General features: G+C 39.7%; 1 protein-coding gene across 7 annotated transcripts in view; it reads right to left on the bottom strand.

The window, feature by feature from the left end:
* The window catches only part of abcc9 (ATP-binding cassette, sub-family C (CFTR/MRP), member 9), an 80,391-nt gene that overhangs the window by 46,587 nt on the left and 12,535 nt on the right, over nt 1–21,269 (bottom strand). For all 7 annotated transcript variants that reach the window (XR_013093969.1, XR_013093968.1, XR_001167893.4 and 4 more), the window contains 14 exons: nt 15,831–15,972; nt 15,573–15,694; nt 14,124–14,290; nt 13,872–13,973; nt 13,281–13,421; nt 12,967–13,155; nt 6,296–6,460; nt 4,911–5,066; nt 4,688–4,822; nt 4,413–4,575; nt 3,251–3,291; nt 2,976–3,118; nt 2,593–2,701; nt 1,292–1,399 (listed from right to left, as the gene is read on the bottom strand). Coding sequence is in view for 2 of the 7 variants with exons in the window: in XM_024805653.2 (XP_024661421.2) it covers nt 1,292–1,399; nt 2,593–2,701; nt 2,976–3,118; nt 3,251–3,291; nt 4,413–4,575; nt 4,688–4,822; nt 4,911–5,066; nt 6,296–6,460; nt 12,967–13,155; nt 13,281–13,421; nt 13,872–13,973; nt 14,124–14,290; nt 15,573–15,694; nt 15,831–15,972 (1,883 nt within the window). In the remaining 5 variants the exon portion in view is untranslated. The remainder of the gene's footprint in view (nt 1–1,291; nt 1,400–2,592; nt 2,702–2,975; nt 3,119–3,250; nt 3,292–4,412; nt 4,576–4,687; nt 4,823–4,910; nt 5,067–6,295; nt 6,461–12,966; nt 13,156–13,280; nt 13,422–13,871; nt 13,974–14,123; nt 14,291–15,572; nt 15,695–15,830; nt 15,973–21,269) is intronic.

A 21,269-nucleotide genomic window follows, 5' to 3' on the forward strand; every position in this document is an offset into this window, starting at 1 on the left:
TGTATTTCTCTGCAGCTTTCTCAAGCCTGTGAAGCCGAGTTAAACATTTTATGAACCTGATTTAAAGCCTGTATGATGAAGACAAAAGCTTCAATTTCCTCTATTCTCAGAATTTTAGGGGAACTACATTAACATTAATGCTATATCTGCATTGTGTCCAGATTTTCCTGGATCTGGATCTCCACACAGAAACCCTTCTGTGTGGAGTTTGGATGGCCTGTTGGTTGGCCATGTTTAACATGAGCATCCACCAAAATACATATCTGATAGAAAAAGGAAAAGCAAAGGCCTCCTTTAAATGGCCATAACCTTGTATATGTGGGTGTGTGTAATGCATAACAAACAAGTTTTACACTGATAAGTCAACAAGGTCTGTGTCAAGCATGGAAAAGCTACCACTCTAATTGGGGGTCTGCCATCTGGGGAATAGCATCATTCCACAGGGATGGGACAGGAAGAGGAGTCTTCACAGAGGGGCTGAGAAAACCTTGGACACATCCACAAGGCCCTTTAAGGGACAACAAATTCTCATGTGAATCCTGCACTTCCTGAGAGGAGTGAGAGTATGTGCACACACGCATGTCGCATGTATGATTGCAGGCAAAAACCCATGGACGCATAAACAATAAAGATATGAAACAGCTGCTCATAAAAGTGAGATAAGTGGCAGCAACAGCACGCAGCCCTTCTGTGCTTATCCATCTGATGCTTCTTCTCGAAAAGGTGCTTTTATCGTGTCTGCTGTCCACTCTCCAGGTGTGTTTGTCAGGGAAATCCTGCACCTGCCTTGAACAGGCAGCCGATAACATGGCTGAACGAGTTTCCGCTCTCTTTATTCCCATCAAAACAGGAACCTTTCCTCTGCATCTAAGCATAACCATCCTCAAAAGACTATTTACCTTTAAGAGGGAACTGTCAGTCTGGACAACTGAGTTCATTGCATCTAAATGTGTTGCTCATAACCCCCACTCTTAGTGTCACATGCTGAAAACCCTTCAAGACACCAGTGGGTTAGATATCAAGACAAAGGTTTCTGCTCCGATACTAATGATGTCTTTCCAGTCCCATCATCTACTTTCTTTATCCCACATCTACAGCTCTGGAAAGTCAGAGGTGTCCATTACTACAAATTAAACCACAGCCAGTTCCTCTAAAGCTGCCAAAAAACCAAAAGGTTCATTGATAAATGGGTAGACGTGGGTCCATGTGTTGCACTTTACATGTGATCATAGCCTGTATCTAACTTACACCCCTGTAAACTTTCCCCTAACACATAAACTTTGAGCCTGACCTTTACAGCCACATCCTCTGTCTCTGAGGGTCTCATCTGTCGCCTGGTTGGCTGCTCATAGTTGTCCATTTGGTAGCGCATTGGCTGCTTCCTGTTGATGGCTTTGGTCTTGAGAGGGACAACCGAAAGAAAAAGGGAGAGAAAGGAGTGAGCATTTGATAATAAACATAAGACTTTTCTGCATCTGCTGTACTTCCTCTGGAAGCAGAAAACGTTGCCCCAATGGACTCAGTCCTCATTATTATTATATGATCCAGATACAAAAACAAAGTTCATCAATGTTTCTAAATTGCACGTGAAGTTCCACAACTAAAATCTCCACACAAAAGTAAAAGTATTCACACGTTCATCAAGAAGATGTAGTCAGGCTACAGTATGTGAGTGTACTCCAAGTACCAGGATGCTGTATCCATAAAAGTCACAGTTTTCACTCTCAAAGATCTCCATATTGGCTACATAACCCAGGATTATGGACCAGCTAGAAAAGGGCATGTGATTGATGTCATTGGAGATACTAGGAAGCAGGTAACAGTCAATTTCTGTGGGTCAAGCTTTAGTTGTCAGGCAAATGCCCTCACATCACACTCTAGAATATTTTGGTGTGCAGAGGAGATCATGATGTACTCAGTGACTGCAAGGTGCCCAGGTGCTGTGGTTAGAAAACAATACCAAATCATAATCTCTCCACCATCGTGCAGACAGTTGGTATGAGGCGTTTGTGCTGACATGCTACGTTTATGGCCAAATATCTCCACTTTGGTCTTACATTTAGTAAACACCCCATGACTGCTGCTTAGTTTCCACACATAAGAAGTTTAGTTGCTAAAGAATGTCTAAAAAATGTGTTTTTAACATTAAGTAGAGGCGATAAAATGATAATGGAGATGAAAACAAAATCCGGTATTACTGTTACGGGGTTTTATTTTTCTATGTTGTCTAATTTTAGCTGATTTTGAGTGAGAATAAAATGAGTCGAAAAAATATGTCATAAATGGGTATGCTGTTTTTTAAATTTCCTTTTACAATCTTATCTGAAAACCATTACAGCTCTAATGAATCATGTGAGTCACTCAGCTTTGTGGTCTGACTGTCCATTTGAACACAAACAGTGATAATCCCACTGCAGAGCAGACACTAAGCGACTAAGGACTCAGACAGCCACACGATTAGGCCTGTATTTCACTGAGTGGTGAAATGTTCAAATACCCCAAACAGGCTCAGAGGTGTAGCAGTCAAAAATACAAACTGTTACTTTTGCACTTTTCCTTGGTCTTTTTTATTGATCTGGTATCGTAACTCACCATCCCCATGGGTTTCTTTCCAGCTTCGAAGGAAACAGATATGTCACCATTTCTCCAGCTGTCGTCTCCAATTTCATCACTCTGTAGAAACTCACCAAGCTTCTGAACACTGTAAGAACACACACACACACACACACACACACACACACAGCCTATTAACAGTGACACTGTGATGATTCCAATACCGGTAATCTCTCAGGAGTTTAGAGTTTCTCGTCACTGTTGTTGGGTTTCCTTGACGTTCCTTTAATTAGATTTGCCGCTGAAGCCATGTCCAGTTTGTACTCCATGTTTAGTCATGTCCACATCCCCTCTCCTTCAGTCAAAGCATGCCAACCAGCTGTCCACAACCTTTTACAATACAAATAAATCTAAACACTCACCTAACCAGAGCCTTCACAGCAAATCTGACAACAGTGGAAAGCAGGAAGAGCGGGGTGACCAGGATGTGAAACAGTGACAGAGCTGCAAAGGCCTGAGAAGGACTGGGGCCTCCTTTATTGAGGATGTGATACGTCACAAATGTCTGCAAAAAAACAACAAAAGACAAGTTTAACATCTCTTCCTTATGCTGTTGAATTATAGCTTAAGAAATAAGCAAGTAGAACATTTAAAGCAGAGTCAAATTCTTTTACAGATTGTAATAAAACTGACTTACGGCTAGAACCGCAGCAATGGGAATAGCAGCATTCATGAAAACTGCACAAAAAAAAGGAACAGGTTTTATTGGTAGGATAGTAACTTAGCTGATTTAGGTAACAATACAAGCTTTATAACATACTTTAAGTCCCTTTTAAAAAAATTATTCTTTGAAAAACAAATGTTGCATTGTTTTAACCATTATTCAAAAACAGCACTTATGAATGTGGGCTAGACAAGAGCCTTCTCTATAATCAAATACTGTATAACAGTAACAATTATTCAGTTTCATTTATATCACAAAAAGAGGTTCCTGAGGCCCTTTATATTGTGTAAAGACCCTACAATAATACAGAGAAAATCTTTGGGGGTGAGGGTGGGAGACAGGACACTGTGGAAGAGATCTAGAGTTTAATAATAGCTAATAATTAAATGCAAAGTTTTGTGTAAACACATTGTGAGCAAAAAAGGGGAATGAAGAAGAAACACTCAGTGCAGAATTAATAAATGGATGAACTAGTTTTTCAGCATCACTCTGAGACAGGATATTTCCAATTTTAGGATATTGTGTAAATTTAAGAAATCAGTGTTTCATATTAAGTGTTACATATGTTTAATATGCACACTGTAGGACATATCCTGGTCAAAGATGACTCCAAGATTCCTCAGTGTTACTGGAGGCCAAGGTAATGCCATTCAGAGTAAGCATCTGGTTAGACACCATGTTTGTGAGATGTTTAGGGCCGAGTACAATAACCTCAGTTTTATCTGAATTCATAAAAAGAGGTCATCCAGGTTTTAATATCTTTAAGCCACTACTGCAGTTTAACTAATTGGTGCGTGTTATCTGGCTTCATGGATAGATAAAGCTGGATACCATCTGCATAGCAGTGAAAATTTATGCTATTGCTTTGAAGGATACTGCCTAAGGGAAGAATGTATAAATTAAATATAATCACCTGAAAACCAAGTGCAGTAATTAATGCTGTAATTTAACTGTTTGTTAAGTTGTACTGTGGAAATAATTTCCTAGAAAAATGATTTATGCTAACCATCGCTGAATATATGTGTGGCGTTTCAAACAAGATTCATTCTGTACATGCCAAACAAATTCCATTTCTGCTGGTCTGCAGACATTCTGCTCACATACTTAAAACTCCTGCTACTGATTTTCATCTTACTGGACATGGATGTGTAGAAGGCGAAGGTCCTGAGGCTGGTGAGCTCTTTGCCTCTGGTCTCCTCCACACTGTCACAGAAGATGTTCTCCCAGGCGTACAGCTTCAGCAACTTTATGCCCTTTAGGATCTCAGTGGTCTTTTTAACACGATCTGTACTGTGTTCCTGAAATAGCAAATAAGACATTCAAAGAAGATTTTTGTTCAGAATTACGCAGGAAATTTTGTTTTCTACACTGAGAAAACATTTATTTTATATTTATAAATATCTTCTTTACCAGTGTGATTTTCTGCGTGTCTGCCAGCTTTGTAGCTATAAGGTACTGGACCGGAGCCAGCAGAACTATGACAGCCGCTCCTACCAAGGCACTCGAGCCCATAAAATGACGGAGCAGAATTATTCCCATCACAATCTGCAAAGAAACAAAAAGACCTGACTTGAAAAAATTTTGATAGGATTAAAACATATCCAAATATGTTTAAGAATATGGCTTATCTTACCTGCACGGGCATGGCCCACAGGTTGGGGCAGAGGAAGAGGAACCACATGAGCTGGTTGGTTTCTATAGCAACCAGGTTGTTGATCTGCCCCAACGTCATTTCCCCCATTGACATGTTGGAGGTGGATAGGCGCAGGATTTTGTTGTAGATCATTGCCTAGACAAGACAGATAATAAGACAGATGAAGGAAAGTTTAAGATGATGGATAGATAGACATATTAGTTCATCTATAATGCCAACCTTTTAAAGGCAGTCACCTTGTTTTAAAAGGTCGCTGAACATTTGCAAGCTGCTGTGGAACCCACCTGACCCACCTGATGCCTGTGTTTATTGAGTGTGGGGTCCCACACTGGTCCCAGAACCAAATCACAAAAGAAATTAATCCAGATGGCAATACCAACCTTTTTTTGACTGAAATAGTTGAGTCAGGGCCAGCACTTTGAACTGGGACATTCCATCTGGTTCCTCAATAAACAATGGTTAGATGTTTAGTACCTATCTTAGAGTTTAAGTGAAATAAAATATTGTCTGCCGTCTGCTGCTGAGCTGACTCCAGCTCATGGCACAGTGGTTTTCATGAATATATTCATTACTAGCAGTATTATTCTGGGTTTTAATGGAGAGCCAGACACTCTATATCCCATTAATGGAATCTATATATTTATAACTGCCATAACTGAATTATGCAGAAATGCCTACTAAATATTTGGATAACATCTAATTACATTAACCATGGGAGTTTTTACCACTACCACTTATCAGTAATTTTAGCTTATTTAAAGCAACTTTGCTGCTTCTTCCGCTGTGCACAAGCCTGTCTTGATAAAGACTAAATGCCAAAAATACATGTGAAAAGAGATACCTATAACATAGAACGTTCTTTTAGAATTTAGCATTTTAAATACATTTGTAAAAAAAGCAATGTTTTAGCTTTAAGTTTTAATAGGTTAATGGACAGTGTCAGCACTATGCAGAATGCCAAAGACTTTTCCCACTGAGGGACTCCTATAAATAAACCCATCACTTACATAACTGAATTAAATAGAAATGTTAACTAAATGCCTTCACATCATCGATTTACATCAGCCCTGGAAATTTTTAACCCTCCTCCATGTTTCTGTTCAACACTGACTGCCAGCTGAAATCTACCGGACTGTTGTTACACTTCAGAACAGGTGTCCAATGAAACCTCTATGTGGCTATTAAGCTGGGGCTTACATCAGCAATTAAAAGAGCCTGGTGTCACATGAGGTGACAGATAATGGCTGTGTGAGCTGATAAAACTCTGAAGCATCATAGAAATCATTCACGATGAGCTTTCCAAAGTGACACCCGAGTGTTGAAACACCGGTCCGAATTTTCATTTTCCACGATGCTTCACTCACCAGCAGAGCTCCCCGCATGTTAATGCCTGTTTCAATGGTGACATAGTACGAGGCCTGAAGGAAGGTTCTCTGCAGGATTAAAGCCAAGAAGAGAAGAACAGCCAGGATGGAGCTGTTCTGCAGCAGCTCATAGGAAGACATATGGTAGTTCTCGAAATGGGTGACCTACAAACACAAGCAGACAACAGGTACAAAAATAAGATTCTTCTTTGTAACCTGATCAGAGGTCAAACTGATTTCTCATTCGATGACAGTCTGTTGTCTGTTCCACAAACCATAGTAGCTGGTGCATTAACAAGAGCATATCCTATTTCAATCACAAACCAAAATTTGCTAGAAAATATGTGAAAACATTCTCTCAGATACAGATGTTTTTCAATTCAACCTTGGACGGATATTCTGGACGTTCATCAGTAACAATGTAAATAAGTGTGTTTCAAAAATAGGTTCTTTATCATTCAGTGTAAATAAAAAATGCAACTGCAGAACATTTTCAGTTTAATAATAATAAAATTATTATTATTGATATAATTATTAGGAAATTATCTAGATGATCAGCTAAAGAAAGAGTATTTCTAGGACTTATTGAGAATCTTCTGTAAAATCTGATGTTAAGATTCTACTTCATTTTTCTTTCATTTAATCGGTTTTCACTCTGCAGCAGCAGTGGTAAAAATAAGACGTTGAATTGGAACAGGATTGGGGTCTTTCTCTCATAAGCAGTGTCATCTTTACTGTCCTGGGATCGCAAGTCCCAAAAGTGAAAGCCAGAAACAGATTTATTGTCTCTTGTGCTATGGATTGGCTCTTAGCTCTAGCTGAGGGAGGGGCATGCAGACCAGAAGTGGGGAAATCCCCCCCCAAATTACACCATAGTGGCTAAATCCATTTACATATAGTCTATGGGCTTTGTGGAAAAAGAGATGATTGTCCAAGTCTCTGGAGCTCTTAAAAAGTAAGGAACGCTTGCTATTTTAGCAAAGTCTGAAACATCGATGCAAAGTCCATCAGTGTTCATTTAAGTTGAGCTCTGGTGAGTGTCGAGACTAAACCATGATTCATTTTCATGAAACCACTCATGGATAGAGCCTCTGTCACCTGGAGAGGAACTACTCCCATTTACGTAATCATAGGATAAAGGCGATCACTCAGAATTACTTTCTATTGATTTGCAGTGACCTCCAACTCTAAGGGGATAATAAGATGAAAGTAAATTATGATCCAGACTGATTGTTATCCCTCAGCTGGTATCCAAGCAAATGATGGCTGTGCCATTCATGGTGATTCTCAGTGCTTTGTCCATGAGCCCCATGTAGCCAGGGTTTTAAACCAGAAAGCATGGTTGGCATTTTCAAATACAGCAATTTTATACAATATTTATATTTGTGGCAAAAAAGAGACAGAATATTTTATTCTAATATTTTATTAATTAGTTTCTACATTTCTGAATTCGTTTAAACAAAGACACATTAGAATTTTATCCATGTATCCCATTTCTAGCGCAGTAAAAAAAAAATGTTTATACACTGATAAATCAATCTGGATTGAAAAAATTACACATGAATTGTTGCTTCAAAAATCCCAGAGTGACGCTCAGCAGTCCCTCTGTGTACGTTAAACTGAGGCAGAGAGTGTGAGGTGAGTGGGGAATTTTCCATGTCACTCAGAAATGCAGCCATGCTCTGCTCTCTATCTCGATTGCCCATTATACCCACTTTAACCAGCAGGCACAGACCTGACAACAGCTTAACATCTACTATACCAGCATCCAGCCAAGTGGACTGTGTGAAAATACGCTGCCATTACAAAAGCATCTGTTCTGCCTCTCCTACAAGCCCTGACTGCTTTATGACCTTTGGAGAGGTTGGCATGGATTTAAGAGGAGTTGATGCCTATGATCACTTCTGCTGGTGTATATTTGGTTGCCAGAAATGCTGTCTGTGACCAGTCTGCTTGATCTCTGTCTGCTCTGCCCTTTTTATTGTAGGGAGATATTTATATTGTTTTGTAATGTTGTGTATGAGCTGCAGGTTTGGTCGAGCTAATTATGAGTCATGCTGGTCTATGCTAAGATATCAGACAGGAAGCCAGATATACTGTTACTATGCATCCAAATGGATTAGCTTAATTTTTTTAAAGCCATTTTAAGAACAATTTTTGGTTTACTTGAATTATCAAAACTGCATTCTAGGAACATTTTCATTCAGTACCTTAATACAAGTATAACAAAGTCCATAAGAAAAGAAAAGGAAAAGAAAAGGACACTAAAGAAACTGATGGACATTATGGACAATGCCGGGCATCCTCTGCACACGGCCATAAACAATCAGAAGAGTCTGTTCAGTGACAGGTTGCTTCTCCCCAAGACAAGAACTAACAGACTTAAAAACTCCTTTGTCCCACACGCCATCAAACTGTTTAACTCCTCCCTGGAGGGGAGAGGGAGGGGAGACAGGAGGACAAAGGAGGGGGGAACAACTAAGCTGTAGTGCCTCTTCACCTCACTGTACAATACCTTGTGCAATACTTTTTGTAAATAGTCAACAGTGCAATAGACTCAATACTTGAAATGTGCAATTCATTCACTTGTATTTTTATTTTTTATTCCTATTTATTCTATTTATCCCCTTTGTATATTTTATTTATATTTGTCTCTGTATTTATATATATGTGTGTGTGTGTGTGTGTGTGTGTGTGTGTGTGTGTGTGTGTGTGTGTGTGTGTGTGTGTGTGTGTGTGTGTGTATATATATAACAATTCTGTAACTGTAACTTCGGTCGTTGCTGTGCTTTTTTTGGAAGTCGAATTTCCCAGAGGAACCCACCCGAGGGATTAATAAAGTTCTATCTTATCTTATCTTATCTTATCTTATCTTATAATGAGAAGCAATTCTGAAAATTAGTAATAGAATTTGCTGCGATGAGGTTGTAGGAAAATAACAAAAATCGAAAAAGTTAATGAGCAATTCAGACTCAAGAATAAAACAACAAGTTAACAAAGACTGAGGGGAGACAACTGAACTAAAGCCCAATTCTAGTCTGGCCTTTCCACAGCCTCCCACTCACTGTCACTTTAACTGTGTGAAGGCCATGCCGCATAAAGTATCATTTCAAAATAAAAGCCTTAAGTGGAACACTCGATTCTACATCAATACAGGCGTACTAACCACACTCTGAAAGTGAAGCACCCGTTTTTAACTGTGTTAACACACAGTGTGCACTGTGTTAACAGAAAGGCTTCATTTGGTGGGTTTACTGAAGTACAGCTTGTTGCAAGTTGCAAATAAATGCAGATAAAATGTATCGTAAATAAAAGAATTCATGAAAATGTGGTGCTTCCTGTTAATTTTAAACCAAATTCTGAACATAACCTGCTCCTGACCTGGTTATGTGTTCAGCATCAGTTACTATGCTGATTTAGCCACATTAAAAAATCCACTTTTGTAACACAAAAACTTCACATAACTTAAGCATTCATGTCACTTCATTGTAAGCCCCTCTGGGCCCTGCCTCTAGAGGTTAAAATAAGAATTGGTACGTGAGGAGATTTTCTGCTCTCTGTGGATTTATGCAAATGACCTGATGTCATGTGTCCTTCATGGCTGATTTCCAAACCCCGAAACTGTATGAAGTTACTATAAAAAGGTGCAACTTAGTGACTGAATCTAATCAGCATCATCTGCTTGAATTTAAATTAATATCTAAAAACGCAAATATGGAATTCAGTGGAATATAACTTCCAGACATCAGAAGACCCTTTATTGCTGACAACGTCCTGGAAGCGTTTTTTGTGCTCATTTATTTGTGAGGAAAAATACTTTGGATTTCAAGATAAAAAATGAGAAAACATTTGGAAAAATATTAAAAGTTAAGGTGAAACGCAGGTTTGGTTTCATGCTAGGAGTCAGGCATGAAGCTGCTCTGGTTAAAGTTACATCCACAAGGTCTGTTCCACGTAAAGTGTGTGTGATGTCATTTTAACTTTGTCTTAATCATCATCACGTCAGACACGGCGTCGCACACGAACTGTTGACGATGTGGCGACTGTGACCAACGCCTTGTTGACGTCGTGCTTAGAGTGAGTCACTCTTTGGCTGACTGGACCACCCAACAGTTATAGTGTGTTAATGACCCATGATGTTTCACTGATCTGCCCTTAACCACTAATATAATGATCTTATATAAACACTTAACAAGGCTTTGGTCTTGTTGATGGTGTTGGAGACATCAGCTATGCCTGAGTAAAGGTTCAGGTTTCCAGGATGATTTCTCAGAAGGGAAAACGAATGGCATTAAACTCTTTACGTCTTCATCTCTTAAAACATACTATATATACTGGAGGTCTGCTTTTTCTTACTTTATGATGTTTTTATATTGTTAAATTCTTAATTCTTATATTTTTTTAAATAACAAATATTAGGGTTAGTATTATGTTACATGAACTATGTTATAAACAATCCCTGAGAGCCTAAAGCTCAGGCGTGACTCTCTAAGCTTAATAGTCTGTTTTTTCTACTCTTAGAAATGTATGATGTCAGAGAGAGTGTATATTCCTAATGAGGTAATCTTAATCACTCAGCTCTCTGACATGTTAGCACCAAAACCTAGTATAAGAAAAATGATGTTTATGCTGAGCTGTGAATCATGAAACGTCCAAGAACAAGAATGCAGAGCTGGAAATGAGCAGAATGGGTCATTTTTAAACAAATACACCTCTGAAAGGAAAGAGGACCCAAATGCAAGAAGCAGTCGGCAAAAAATTCACAGCTAAGAAAAAATTCACAAAAAAGTGAACAACCAAACATCCAAAGCATTATGTATGAGGAAATCAACTAGGACCATAAAGGAAAACAAAAAAAACACCAAGAACACAAGAAAGCTTGGTTACAAGTAGAGATGGACCGATCCGATATTACGTATCGGTCCGATACTGACCTAAATTACTGGATCGGATATCGGAGAAAAATAAAAAAATGTAATCCGATCCATTAAATATCACGAAAGCACCTCACAAAACTTGCAACACACCGTAACTCACCTCAGAACGTTAGCACGTCGGAGCAGTATGCATCACGTGATAGAGCGGCTGTGGCATGCGGGACCTGTGGTGGTCTGGATAGCATTTGGAGCTTCGCTAGCAACCCCGCATTTCATCTCCGACAAAGTTTTCCCGAGAGAAGTAAAGCAAGTGTGTAAGTCCATCTCTAAATGTTTGTAAAGCATTCCTGCGTTAAGCTTAACAAGCGATATATGGAGCGACTGCCTCTCGCTCTCCGGCTGCTACTTCAATCATGAAACTGCTTAACGATCAGCTGATCGGCTTTTCTGTCGCCAGTCCGTGTCTCTAGTTTGCTTTTGGCCCACTTTGCACCAGAAAGAGGAAACCAGCGGCTGAACAACAGCAGCACGTTTAAGCTTGATCAGCTGTTGTTAGAATTTATTTAATATTACTTTCTACTCGAGGATCTTTTTCTAAGTAGCTGACGCTGGTAACTGTGCAGGGGCGGATCTAGCAAAGTTTAGCCAGGGGGGCCGATAGGGCATTAACTGGGAAAAGGGGGCACAAAGACATACTTTTCTTTCTTATTCTCATTTAAAATGTCTAGCTTTTAATAAATAATTATCTGACACCCAAAGTTTTAATTTGATGTAAAATGAATAGAAGTCAATTACTGTATATAGTAACTATTAAGTCTAATATATATACCCTAGTAAGCTATAGTACTTTTTCCTTTGGGAAGGTACCATCTGTGCAGTCTGCAATTCTGTTGAAGAAAGATGTTGAATCTATTTAATATTTCTTGAAAAATAATTGATTTCTGTGCATTTTTTTCACACTGCATCAAATTAAGGTTGATTACGTCGATTAAGCATCATGAGGTGGAGCGTGAGGGGTGGTTCCCTATTTTTTATTTATTTATTTTTGTTGTTGCTGGGAGTTGGAACCCTATTAGTTAGGTTGCTTAATATTTATGCTAAGTACTCTTTAAAATACCAGAATAGGGAGGATGGTGTAGGTTTGAGTTTATTAGATTGATCAGTATTGCTGAACTATGAAATATATTTTTTTTGCATACAGGTATAACAGAATAGCTTTAGTGTAGTTGTTGTTTTAAACTTGAGTATGAACTTATACAAAATGCAGCAAGATATTTTAAAAAAAAAACAGTTTTGTTGATTAAAAAACACTATATCGGATTCATATCGGTATCGGCAGATATCCAAATTTATGATATCGGTATCGGACATAAAAAAGTGGTATCGTGCCATCTCTAGTTACAAGTATTAAGTCCACACAGGAGGCTGATTTGCTAACTGAACACTATGTGGAAATGACACGGCGGGAAAAAGAGCAAAGGCAGGAAATCTAACTGAAATTAAAAAATAAAACACGAAGAAACCCAAAATTTAAATGACTCTAGAGTCCGAACCAGTCATATAAAACACACTATACAATAAAAAAACAGACTTCGTAACACGCCGTAATATTCCATAATGAACTGTAATTATGCAACCAGTGATGATGGAAAAAAGCTTGGAAAAAAGAAAGGTTGAACCCTCCGTTATACAGAAGTCCATAAACAAATGTGTTTGTGTAGAAAAAATCTGCTGGCCTTGTGTAAACAGTACTAAGGCGTCTTTTCTTAAAGGTCATACATCTTAAACACTCACCGTTGTGTTGCCTTCTGGAACATCTTTTTCAGAATTTAGCTGCTGAACGATCCTAGAGATGCAGAGGGGCCCAGCAAAGCCCAGCAGATCTGCCAAGTAGCGGAAGGTGCTGCTGAGCAGGATGGGACGGCCAAATGCTCGATACATGGAGCGCCAGATCGATGGAGACCTATCTGGGTCCTCAGGTGTCTGTGAGGGCGGAGGATAGAAGGAAAAAGCAGAGAAATTAATTAGATCTGTATATTTTAATTTAGAACAACCACTGGAAATCACTGCAGTGAAATTAAATTATTTTACGGCTTCCATGTGCTCACCCTCTGATCCTCATAGGCGTCTTTAAGCCGCAGGTAGTTGGTGAGGGCTCTCATGGCGATGGGCAGCTTGCCTATCTTCTTCAGCTCTATAGGCCTCTTATGGGCTCCGATGATGAGAGGATTCATCCACCAATATGTCGCCTAAAAAACGAGCCAAGAATTTTCTGTGCTGTGCTGCCAAGTTGCGTTCCAGTAAAAACTTGCCACACTCAATATTGACCGTGTGGTGTCCTCGGGATTCCCATATACTTGTTTGCCATTCACCTAGGGACCATTTTTGACCCGAGGACACCACACGGGTTACGAGGCATTAAAACACAAAATAAGTTCCTTCTCTTGGTTTTTAGTACTTGTGGTCTAAATATTAAAATGGTAAATGGTAAATGGCCTGTATTTGTATAGCGCTTTACATAGTCCATAAAGACTCCAAAGCGCTTTACACGTTCAGTCATCCACCCATTCACACACTAGTGATGGCAAGCTACATTGTAGCCACAGCTGCCGTGTGGCGCACTGACAGATTATTTTAATTATATACTTTAGAATTTGCATTTTAACCTTTTTGTGTTAATAATGGTTCTGAAAATCTACCTTTGACAGCAGGTTGACAAAAGGCTGCAGAAAACGAACCCCCAAATCCTGTAAATCTTCTGGTGGTTTAACTTTCTGAGGGTTCGCAAAGAATACATATTTCTAGAAGACACAAAGACAAAATTAACAAAATTAACTACACAGGAAAAAACAAGAAAAACAAAACTATTTTGGGATGCCAGGATGATTGCAATCTACAAGAAACAAAGCTCCTTGAACTAAACCGACGTAGCGTGAAATGTATTTCCTCACCCTCACTCTGATGACGTTGATCTCCACGGCCATCAGAAGTCCATACAGGATCACTAACAGTGCAGTGATGTACAACCTGAGATACTGTGCTGCACCTTTGTCCTCAGCAAATTTCCACAACTTTATGGACTTTGTGATGAATGCCAGCACCCAGTAGATGAAAAGGACTTTGAGAAAAGAGACAAAAAGCAGCATGACAGTCACAGATGCCGCATCACTGCTATCATATTTGTGCTTTGGAAGATCATACAGTACCCTAAAAAGCTGAATTTTTCTTTGTATTTTGGCCTCTTGTCCACACAAAAACAACTTTAGGTCATTGAAACGGACCTTCTGGAACTCCTCCCAGGGAGCACATATTAAAAGTCTATTTTGAGTGTTGACTATGCAGAAAATAAGATTCTTGGAAACCATGAAAACATCAACCATTCATTCCTAGTTGGGCATGCCTTTGCTTTCTGTTTACACCAGGATGCACATTCACAGTTTTTATGGTCAATTCACATGCCTTTTCAAACGTGCAATATAATTTGTATGTCATACTCGCACTGGTCTGTTTACTGCTTTGTTTTTCAACTCTCTCTGAGTCCAGGTGAAGTCTCGGATTCCCACCCTTTGGCCGTCACACCATGCAACAACTCTATTCGATGGTGCAAAACAGACAAATGGCCCCTTTCCAAGTATCTTGCCCAAACCTACCACACACACTCTGAGCAAAACCCTCTTAAACAGTTCTGTGGACCACCTCTCTTTGGCGTAACCTGAACTGTCCCCAAGAATCACTGTGACTGATATCTCCTTCCCTATTGGCTTGTCATTACCCAATAAACCTTTTGATCTTTAACTTGTCAGCAATAGGTGCTGCTTAATAGTCCACTTTATTGCCAGTGTGGCAGATGTTTGTAGATTATACATGAACCTAAGCTAAAACACTCATCTGGATGGAGATAATGGATGGAGCTAGTGTTGATATTGCTTTCACAAGCCTTCAAGAGAAGTACCTGCTTATAGATTCAGTATATACCACCTAGCAAACAGAGGAAATAATCTCAGGAAATGCTGAGAAAGTGGATGAACTCTAGCGAGGCACGTCTATATTCTTAGGATTAGCAAATTTCACATGAAATGTCTGCAAAACATCCACATGCTAACCTGCCATTGTTGTTGAAACATCCTTGCATCTAATGAGCGTCCGTTTTTTGATAGATACTCCTCACTCAACCTCCTGCATTTTGTTTTATGATTATAATTATTTGTTAAAATTCCAAAGGGAAGGTTGATAATTTGAAACCAAGTTAATTGGTTTATATTTTTGTTTTTTCTGTTTTAATTAAGGAAGGGGTGCTAATCTTAATTATCCTCTTTTATATTGACTAAACAGAATTGCTTGGCTGTTTATTTGGTCAAATAAACAAAATGGGTCATATTAAGCGCCCCTCACTGTCTTACCAAGCAGCAGTTTGGGAAAGTTGGATGTTTCTATGTTGTGGTAGTAAACGACTGATGTTGTGGCTGCTACAAAACCCATGAATGCTGGCATGAAGAGATGGAGGTGGTTGGTACCCATCACCCTACAGTAAGAGGCAAACACAAAATATATAATAATTAACATGCAAACCATTTATTTAACTAAAGACAACTAAAAAACAAAAAAAGCTTCTTTTTATTTGCTTATGTTTGATTAAAAAAAACATTCTGAGGTCTCACATGTTGCAGACGATGCCTTCTGAAAACTCACAGACATGGACTAATAGCAGCAAGAAGGTGAGGATCCACCTCATGTTGTGCCCAGGGAAATGAAGCCATGTGTTATGATGGATCTGGACTTTAGAGCTCTGACTGCCCCAACCTGTTGGACAAAAACACAAGACAGTGCATCCGAGCTTGTGATGTTGTCAGAGGTGAGAGTGTGTGCAGAAAAGCGTAACAGAAGCAAAAAAAAAATAGATGGTGGATCCAAAAAATGTGTTTATAAATGTGACTTCAAAGCACAACCGATTTGCATCAATTTACTTTCACTCTCCAAGTAATTCTGCTGGTTTATATTCATGTCATAACCGAGTGAAAATCATTGTTCACGGATGAAGAAAATAACTTTAAACATAAACATGAATCACACATGACAACACTTACAACTTTAACCTTTGAAAATCTCTGCATTTGTGTGTATGATCAAAACAACTCCAAACCATGCTTTTAAATGCATCAGGAATCTTTTGGGAAGATATGTTAACTTGGACACAGTCTGTTTGACCTGCTCCCCTCAGGCAGGAGGCTCCGGTCCATTCGCACCAGAACCTCTCGCCACAAGAACAGTTTCTTCCCCTCTGCTGTTGGACACATGAACAATAACCACATGACTGTACCCGCCACTAACACATGACCCTACGCTGTGTCACTGCATCATTTCATGTCTGGCACTGATCACCACCTGCACTCATGTATATATCTTTCTACGCAGCACTCATAATTCTTACTCTCTTGTATATATGTTTGGCACTGATCACCACCTGCACTCATGTATATATCTTTCTACGTAGCACTCACAATTCTTATTCTCATGTATATATCACATGTATATCTCATGCACATATCTTTCTTTCTACATAGCACTTTAATTCTTATTGTCTGCACTGAAGCACCGCAGCAATTTCCTAATGTTGTAAACCTCAACATCTGGCAATAAACCCATTCTGATTCTGATTCTGATTCTGATTCTTACAGTTTTTTCTGATTGCTTAAGCACATTTTTTGTAACTATTGGCTAATTTTGCAAAACTCTTCACACAAATAAGAAAACCTGTCACCCAATCATCAAAACATTGTAGTTCTCTTGCAAAAGCAAACACAGCTAGATTAACTCTTCACACCTTCGTAAAAATGGTGTTTCCGTATCAAACAGTACACACAAGCCATCATCTACTAAGCACACAATGCGCCAACTGCACACCGATGGTATGAATACAAAACACATCTGGCGTTTGCCTTCCCTGTGCACAAGGTAGGCTATGTGAGTTTGAGCTCATACTTCTGTCATAGATCCATAAGCATGGAGGGATCCAAACTTCAAGTACTGGTGTTTAGTCAAACACATCAAAACAAACACAAGTGTTTATTTCCAAGTATAGGATTATTTGCAATCGCCATAATGACTATATGGGTTACGTGGTCTGCAGTGAACATGCTTCCTCTGCCCCCTCCTCGTCTTCCTCTTGCTCCTCCTTGTCCTTGTCGTCCTCTTCATCCTACTTCTTCACCTCCACGTCCTCTTCCTCGGCCTCCTCTACTTCTCACTCTTTCTGCTCCCACCATTGTACTCAGCACACACAGCTTACCTGTATTATAGTGCTTAGGCTGATTGCAAAGTGAACGAATTATCTAAGAAAGTTTTCACATGTGAAAGTGTGCCAGACAGTTGGCAAATTAGTGTTAATGATAGCCATACATGTGTATACTTTTGCTAGGAGTGTGTTGGAAATTTGGAAATTGAGTGTTGTGCAGTGAATTGTGCCTACAGTCTTGCAAAGTGTGTGTTACAAAATTGCAAACTGAGTGCAAAGCAGTTTTTGTGCTTTTAGTTTTGCACACTCAGTGAGTGGTTTTGCTATAAGTCTGACTAGTTTTAGAAATTGTGCTACAGGATTCACAGTTAGTGTTTAGGCATTCGGTAAAAACTGTAAGAGGACAACAAAATTCACGTCATATTTATTTCATGTTATGTTACAAAAAAACTGTAAAAGAGAGGTCCTGAAAGCATGTGCAATCTAGAAAGAGCCCAACTGTGAAAAGTCACAGAAGTAATGCATAATATTAGTTCCAACCATACAAAATAGTGAATACTTTGATAAATTAGGACCAGATTTAACCTTCAAATCTTAACATATTAATATATTCTGGCAGTTAGAAAAGACAAAGAGAAACTATCACTAGTACAGTTACAGTTTTTTCTGAATGCTTAAACCCTAACTGTGATTCTTATAGCACAATTTCAAAAACTATTAATACTTATACCAAAATCACTCACCGAGTTTGCAAAAGTAAAAGCACAAACACTGCTTTGCACTCAGTTTGCCATTTTGTAACACACACTTTGCAAACCTGTAGCTACAATCCACTGCACAGCACTCTTTCTGCAGAACTGTAAACACAACTCACTGCTTTACACTCAATTTCCAAATGATCAACACACTCCTAACAAAACTATACACATTTATGGCTATTATTTACAGTATTTTGCCAACTGTCGGGCACACTGCCACATGTGAAAACTGTTTTAGATAATTAGTTCACTTTCCAATCAGCCTAAGCACTATAAATAAGCTACAGGTAAGCTGTCCGTGTGGAGTACAATGGAGGGAGCAGGAAGAGTGAGACGAGTGAGAATTAGAGGAGGCCGAGGAAGAGGACGTGGAGGTGAAGCAGTAGGACAAAGAGGACAACAAGGACAAGGAGGTGAAGTTAGAGGAAGAGGACAAGGAGGAGCAAGAGGAGGGGGAGGAGGAAGGGTAAGAAGAGTAAGAAATAGAATTACTGATGACATCAGAGCTACAATAGTGGACCATGTATTCAACCATGGAATGACCCTGAGGGAAGCTGGCCAACGGGTTCAGCCTAACTTACAGTTTTTGCTCGTTGCTTGAACACTATAAACCCATGCTTAGACTAAAGTAACACAACTTGAAGCTTTTGTTACCATACCCCAAACACATGTACCCATACCTTAAACAAAAGTGCTGCTTTGCACTCTGGTTGCAATTATGCAACACACTTACTCCTTTATGCAACACACATGGTCCTGCATACTACACTCTATTTCATACATAAGACACTTCGTTCAAAAATGAAATTTCAGGGTGCCATTTGGAAAACACGTGTATCCAAAATACAAAACACATCGGGTAATTGCAACCACTCAAATATACACCTGAAGGCACTTACTTGCAAAACTGAACACAAATTAGCCAACCACAAAAAGCCCTCAGTTTAGCCAATTCAAGAACTTTGCAAGCATGGATGGAGGGAGAGCAAGAGGAAGAGGAGGAGGAGGTCAAAGAGGCCATGCACGGACCCATATTTCTGATGATATAAGAGCAACTTTGGTGGACCATGTCATCAACCACGGCCTGACTATGAGGGAAGCTGGGCAGAGAGTCCACCCACATCTAAGCCGCTTCACAGTGGCATCTGTAATAAGAAAATTCCGACTAGAAAACAGGTCTGTCTTCATCTCACTGCCTTCTACTCTACTCAGATGGTTTTCATAGTACTGTTCTACAGTTACCATATCAAGTGTACAGGGTATTGCAGGGTGCTAATGCTCCTTTTGCAGCCAAAGTGGTAGTTTCTGTGAAACATACCATGATTACTTATATTGAAGTACAGTGTTGTACAGTGGATGATACAGTATATACAGTGAAGTACTGTAAGAAAAATAAGCAAACCGATGACAATATGTGGTTGTATTTCTCTAGAATGACTCGAAGACCTTCTGGGGGAGGACGCCAACGCCTGTTCACACAACGGCAGGAACTTGCTGTTGTGGACCTAGTGAGGGCAGACAATGCCATCCGTCTCCACCAGCTACGATGGAAAATACTTGCAGACAGGCGAGTGTTCAGCAACATAGACCATGTGAGCATCACCACCATCAGACGCATCTTGGGTAAACACAGCATCACCATGAAGCAGCTCTACAGAGTCCCATTCGAGAGGAACAGTGACAGGGTCAAAGGACTTCAAGCTGAATATGTACGGGTACGTGTAACTGTCCCTTACATTTACAATAGAGTATTGGTGAAGTCCAGTAGCAGCTGAATATGTACCATATCAGTACCACATGGATCCATTCTGAGAGCTACACAGGTACCTGTGTGATGGGGTGAGGGTGCTGTATGTGTAGCACTGTAGTACAGTGATATGTTCCCCTTTTTTCCAGAGAATCTTGGCCATGGATGGAGCTGCACAGCCTCATGAATACATTTTCATTGATGAAGCTGGATTCGACCTGAGCAAAACAAGACGACGGGGTCGTAATGTAATTGGCCAAAGGGCAATTGTGCACGTCCCAGGGCAGCGCGGGGGAAACATCACATTATGTGCCGCCATATGCCTTCGAGGGCTTCTGCACCATCATGCAATACTAGGTCCATACAATAGCCAACACATACTCACATTTCTAGATGCTCTCCATGATATAGTTGTACAGAACAGACCAGATCAGCCCAGGTTTGTGGTGATATGGGATAATGTCAGTTTCCATCGGGCTGCTCTGGTCCAGGCCTGGTTCTCCAACCAAAGTCAACTTGAAGTGGTATGCTTGCCCCCTTACTCACCATTTTTAAACCCTATAGAGGAATTTTTTTCGGCTTGGAGATGGCGTGTATATGACCGCCAACTACATGCCTGCATGCCTCTTCTGCAGGCAATGGAACAGGCCTGCGGCGACATTCAGGTGACAGCAATCCATGGATGGTTTTGACATGGAAGAGGATATTTTCCCCGGTGCCCAGCGGGAGAAGACATTGCTTGCGATGTTGATGAGGTCCTGTGGCCAGACCCCAACAGACGGCGGGATCCATGAGCCCACGTATGCACAATTGTCATGATTTTTTGTTTACAGTATAGTGTTTTTTCTATTACTGTATTATGGGGTTTTCTTTGTTTTGGTTTTTTTTTGCTTTATCTGAATTCATGGTACTGCAATGTACAATATTGAGTAGGTCTATTTGCTTTTTTGGTTGTTTGCAAATGTGTCTCCTGAAAATATGCCTTCTGAATGAACAATGGAAATCAAAGACTGCAGTGCTTTATATAAAGTAGACTAGTGTGTTCCTCCTGCTCTGTAAGTGTTTGCATATGATGCAAGTATGTGTCATTTTGTCAACAGAGTTACATTTTGACAAAGGAATGTTAGGTTTTGATAGCAGAGTTTAGGTTTTGAGAGTAGAGTTTCAATTTGGTGCAGATGTGAATGGTATATTTCCCAGTGTTGTGTCATGTTTACTTGTGTTTAGGGTTTTGGCACAATGAGCAAAGTTTTGCAAAATGTGTTCAGGCAACGGGCAAAAACACTGTAGCAGGCATCATAAGGACATTTCGAAATGAGAATCGGTTAGTACAGTCACTTTGCACTAAGATTTGTAGCAC

The sequence above is a fragment of the Maylandia zebra genome, linkage group LG17, assembly GCF_041146795.1.
Source record: "Maylandia zebra isolate NMK-2024a linkage group LG17, Mzebra_GT3a, whole genome shotgun sequence".
Taxonomy (NCBI): Eukaryota; Metazoa; Chordata; class Actinopteri; order Cichliformes; family Cichlidae; genus Maylandia; species Maylandia zebra.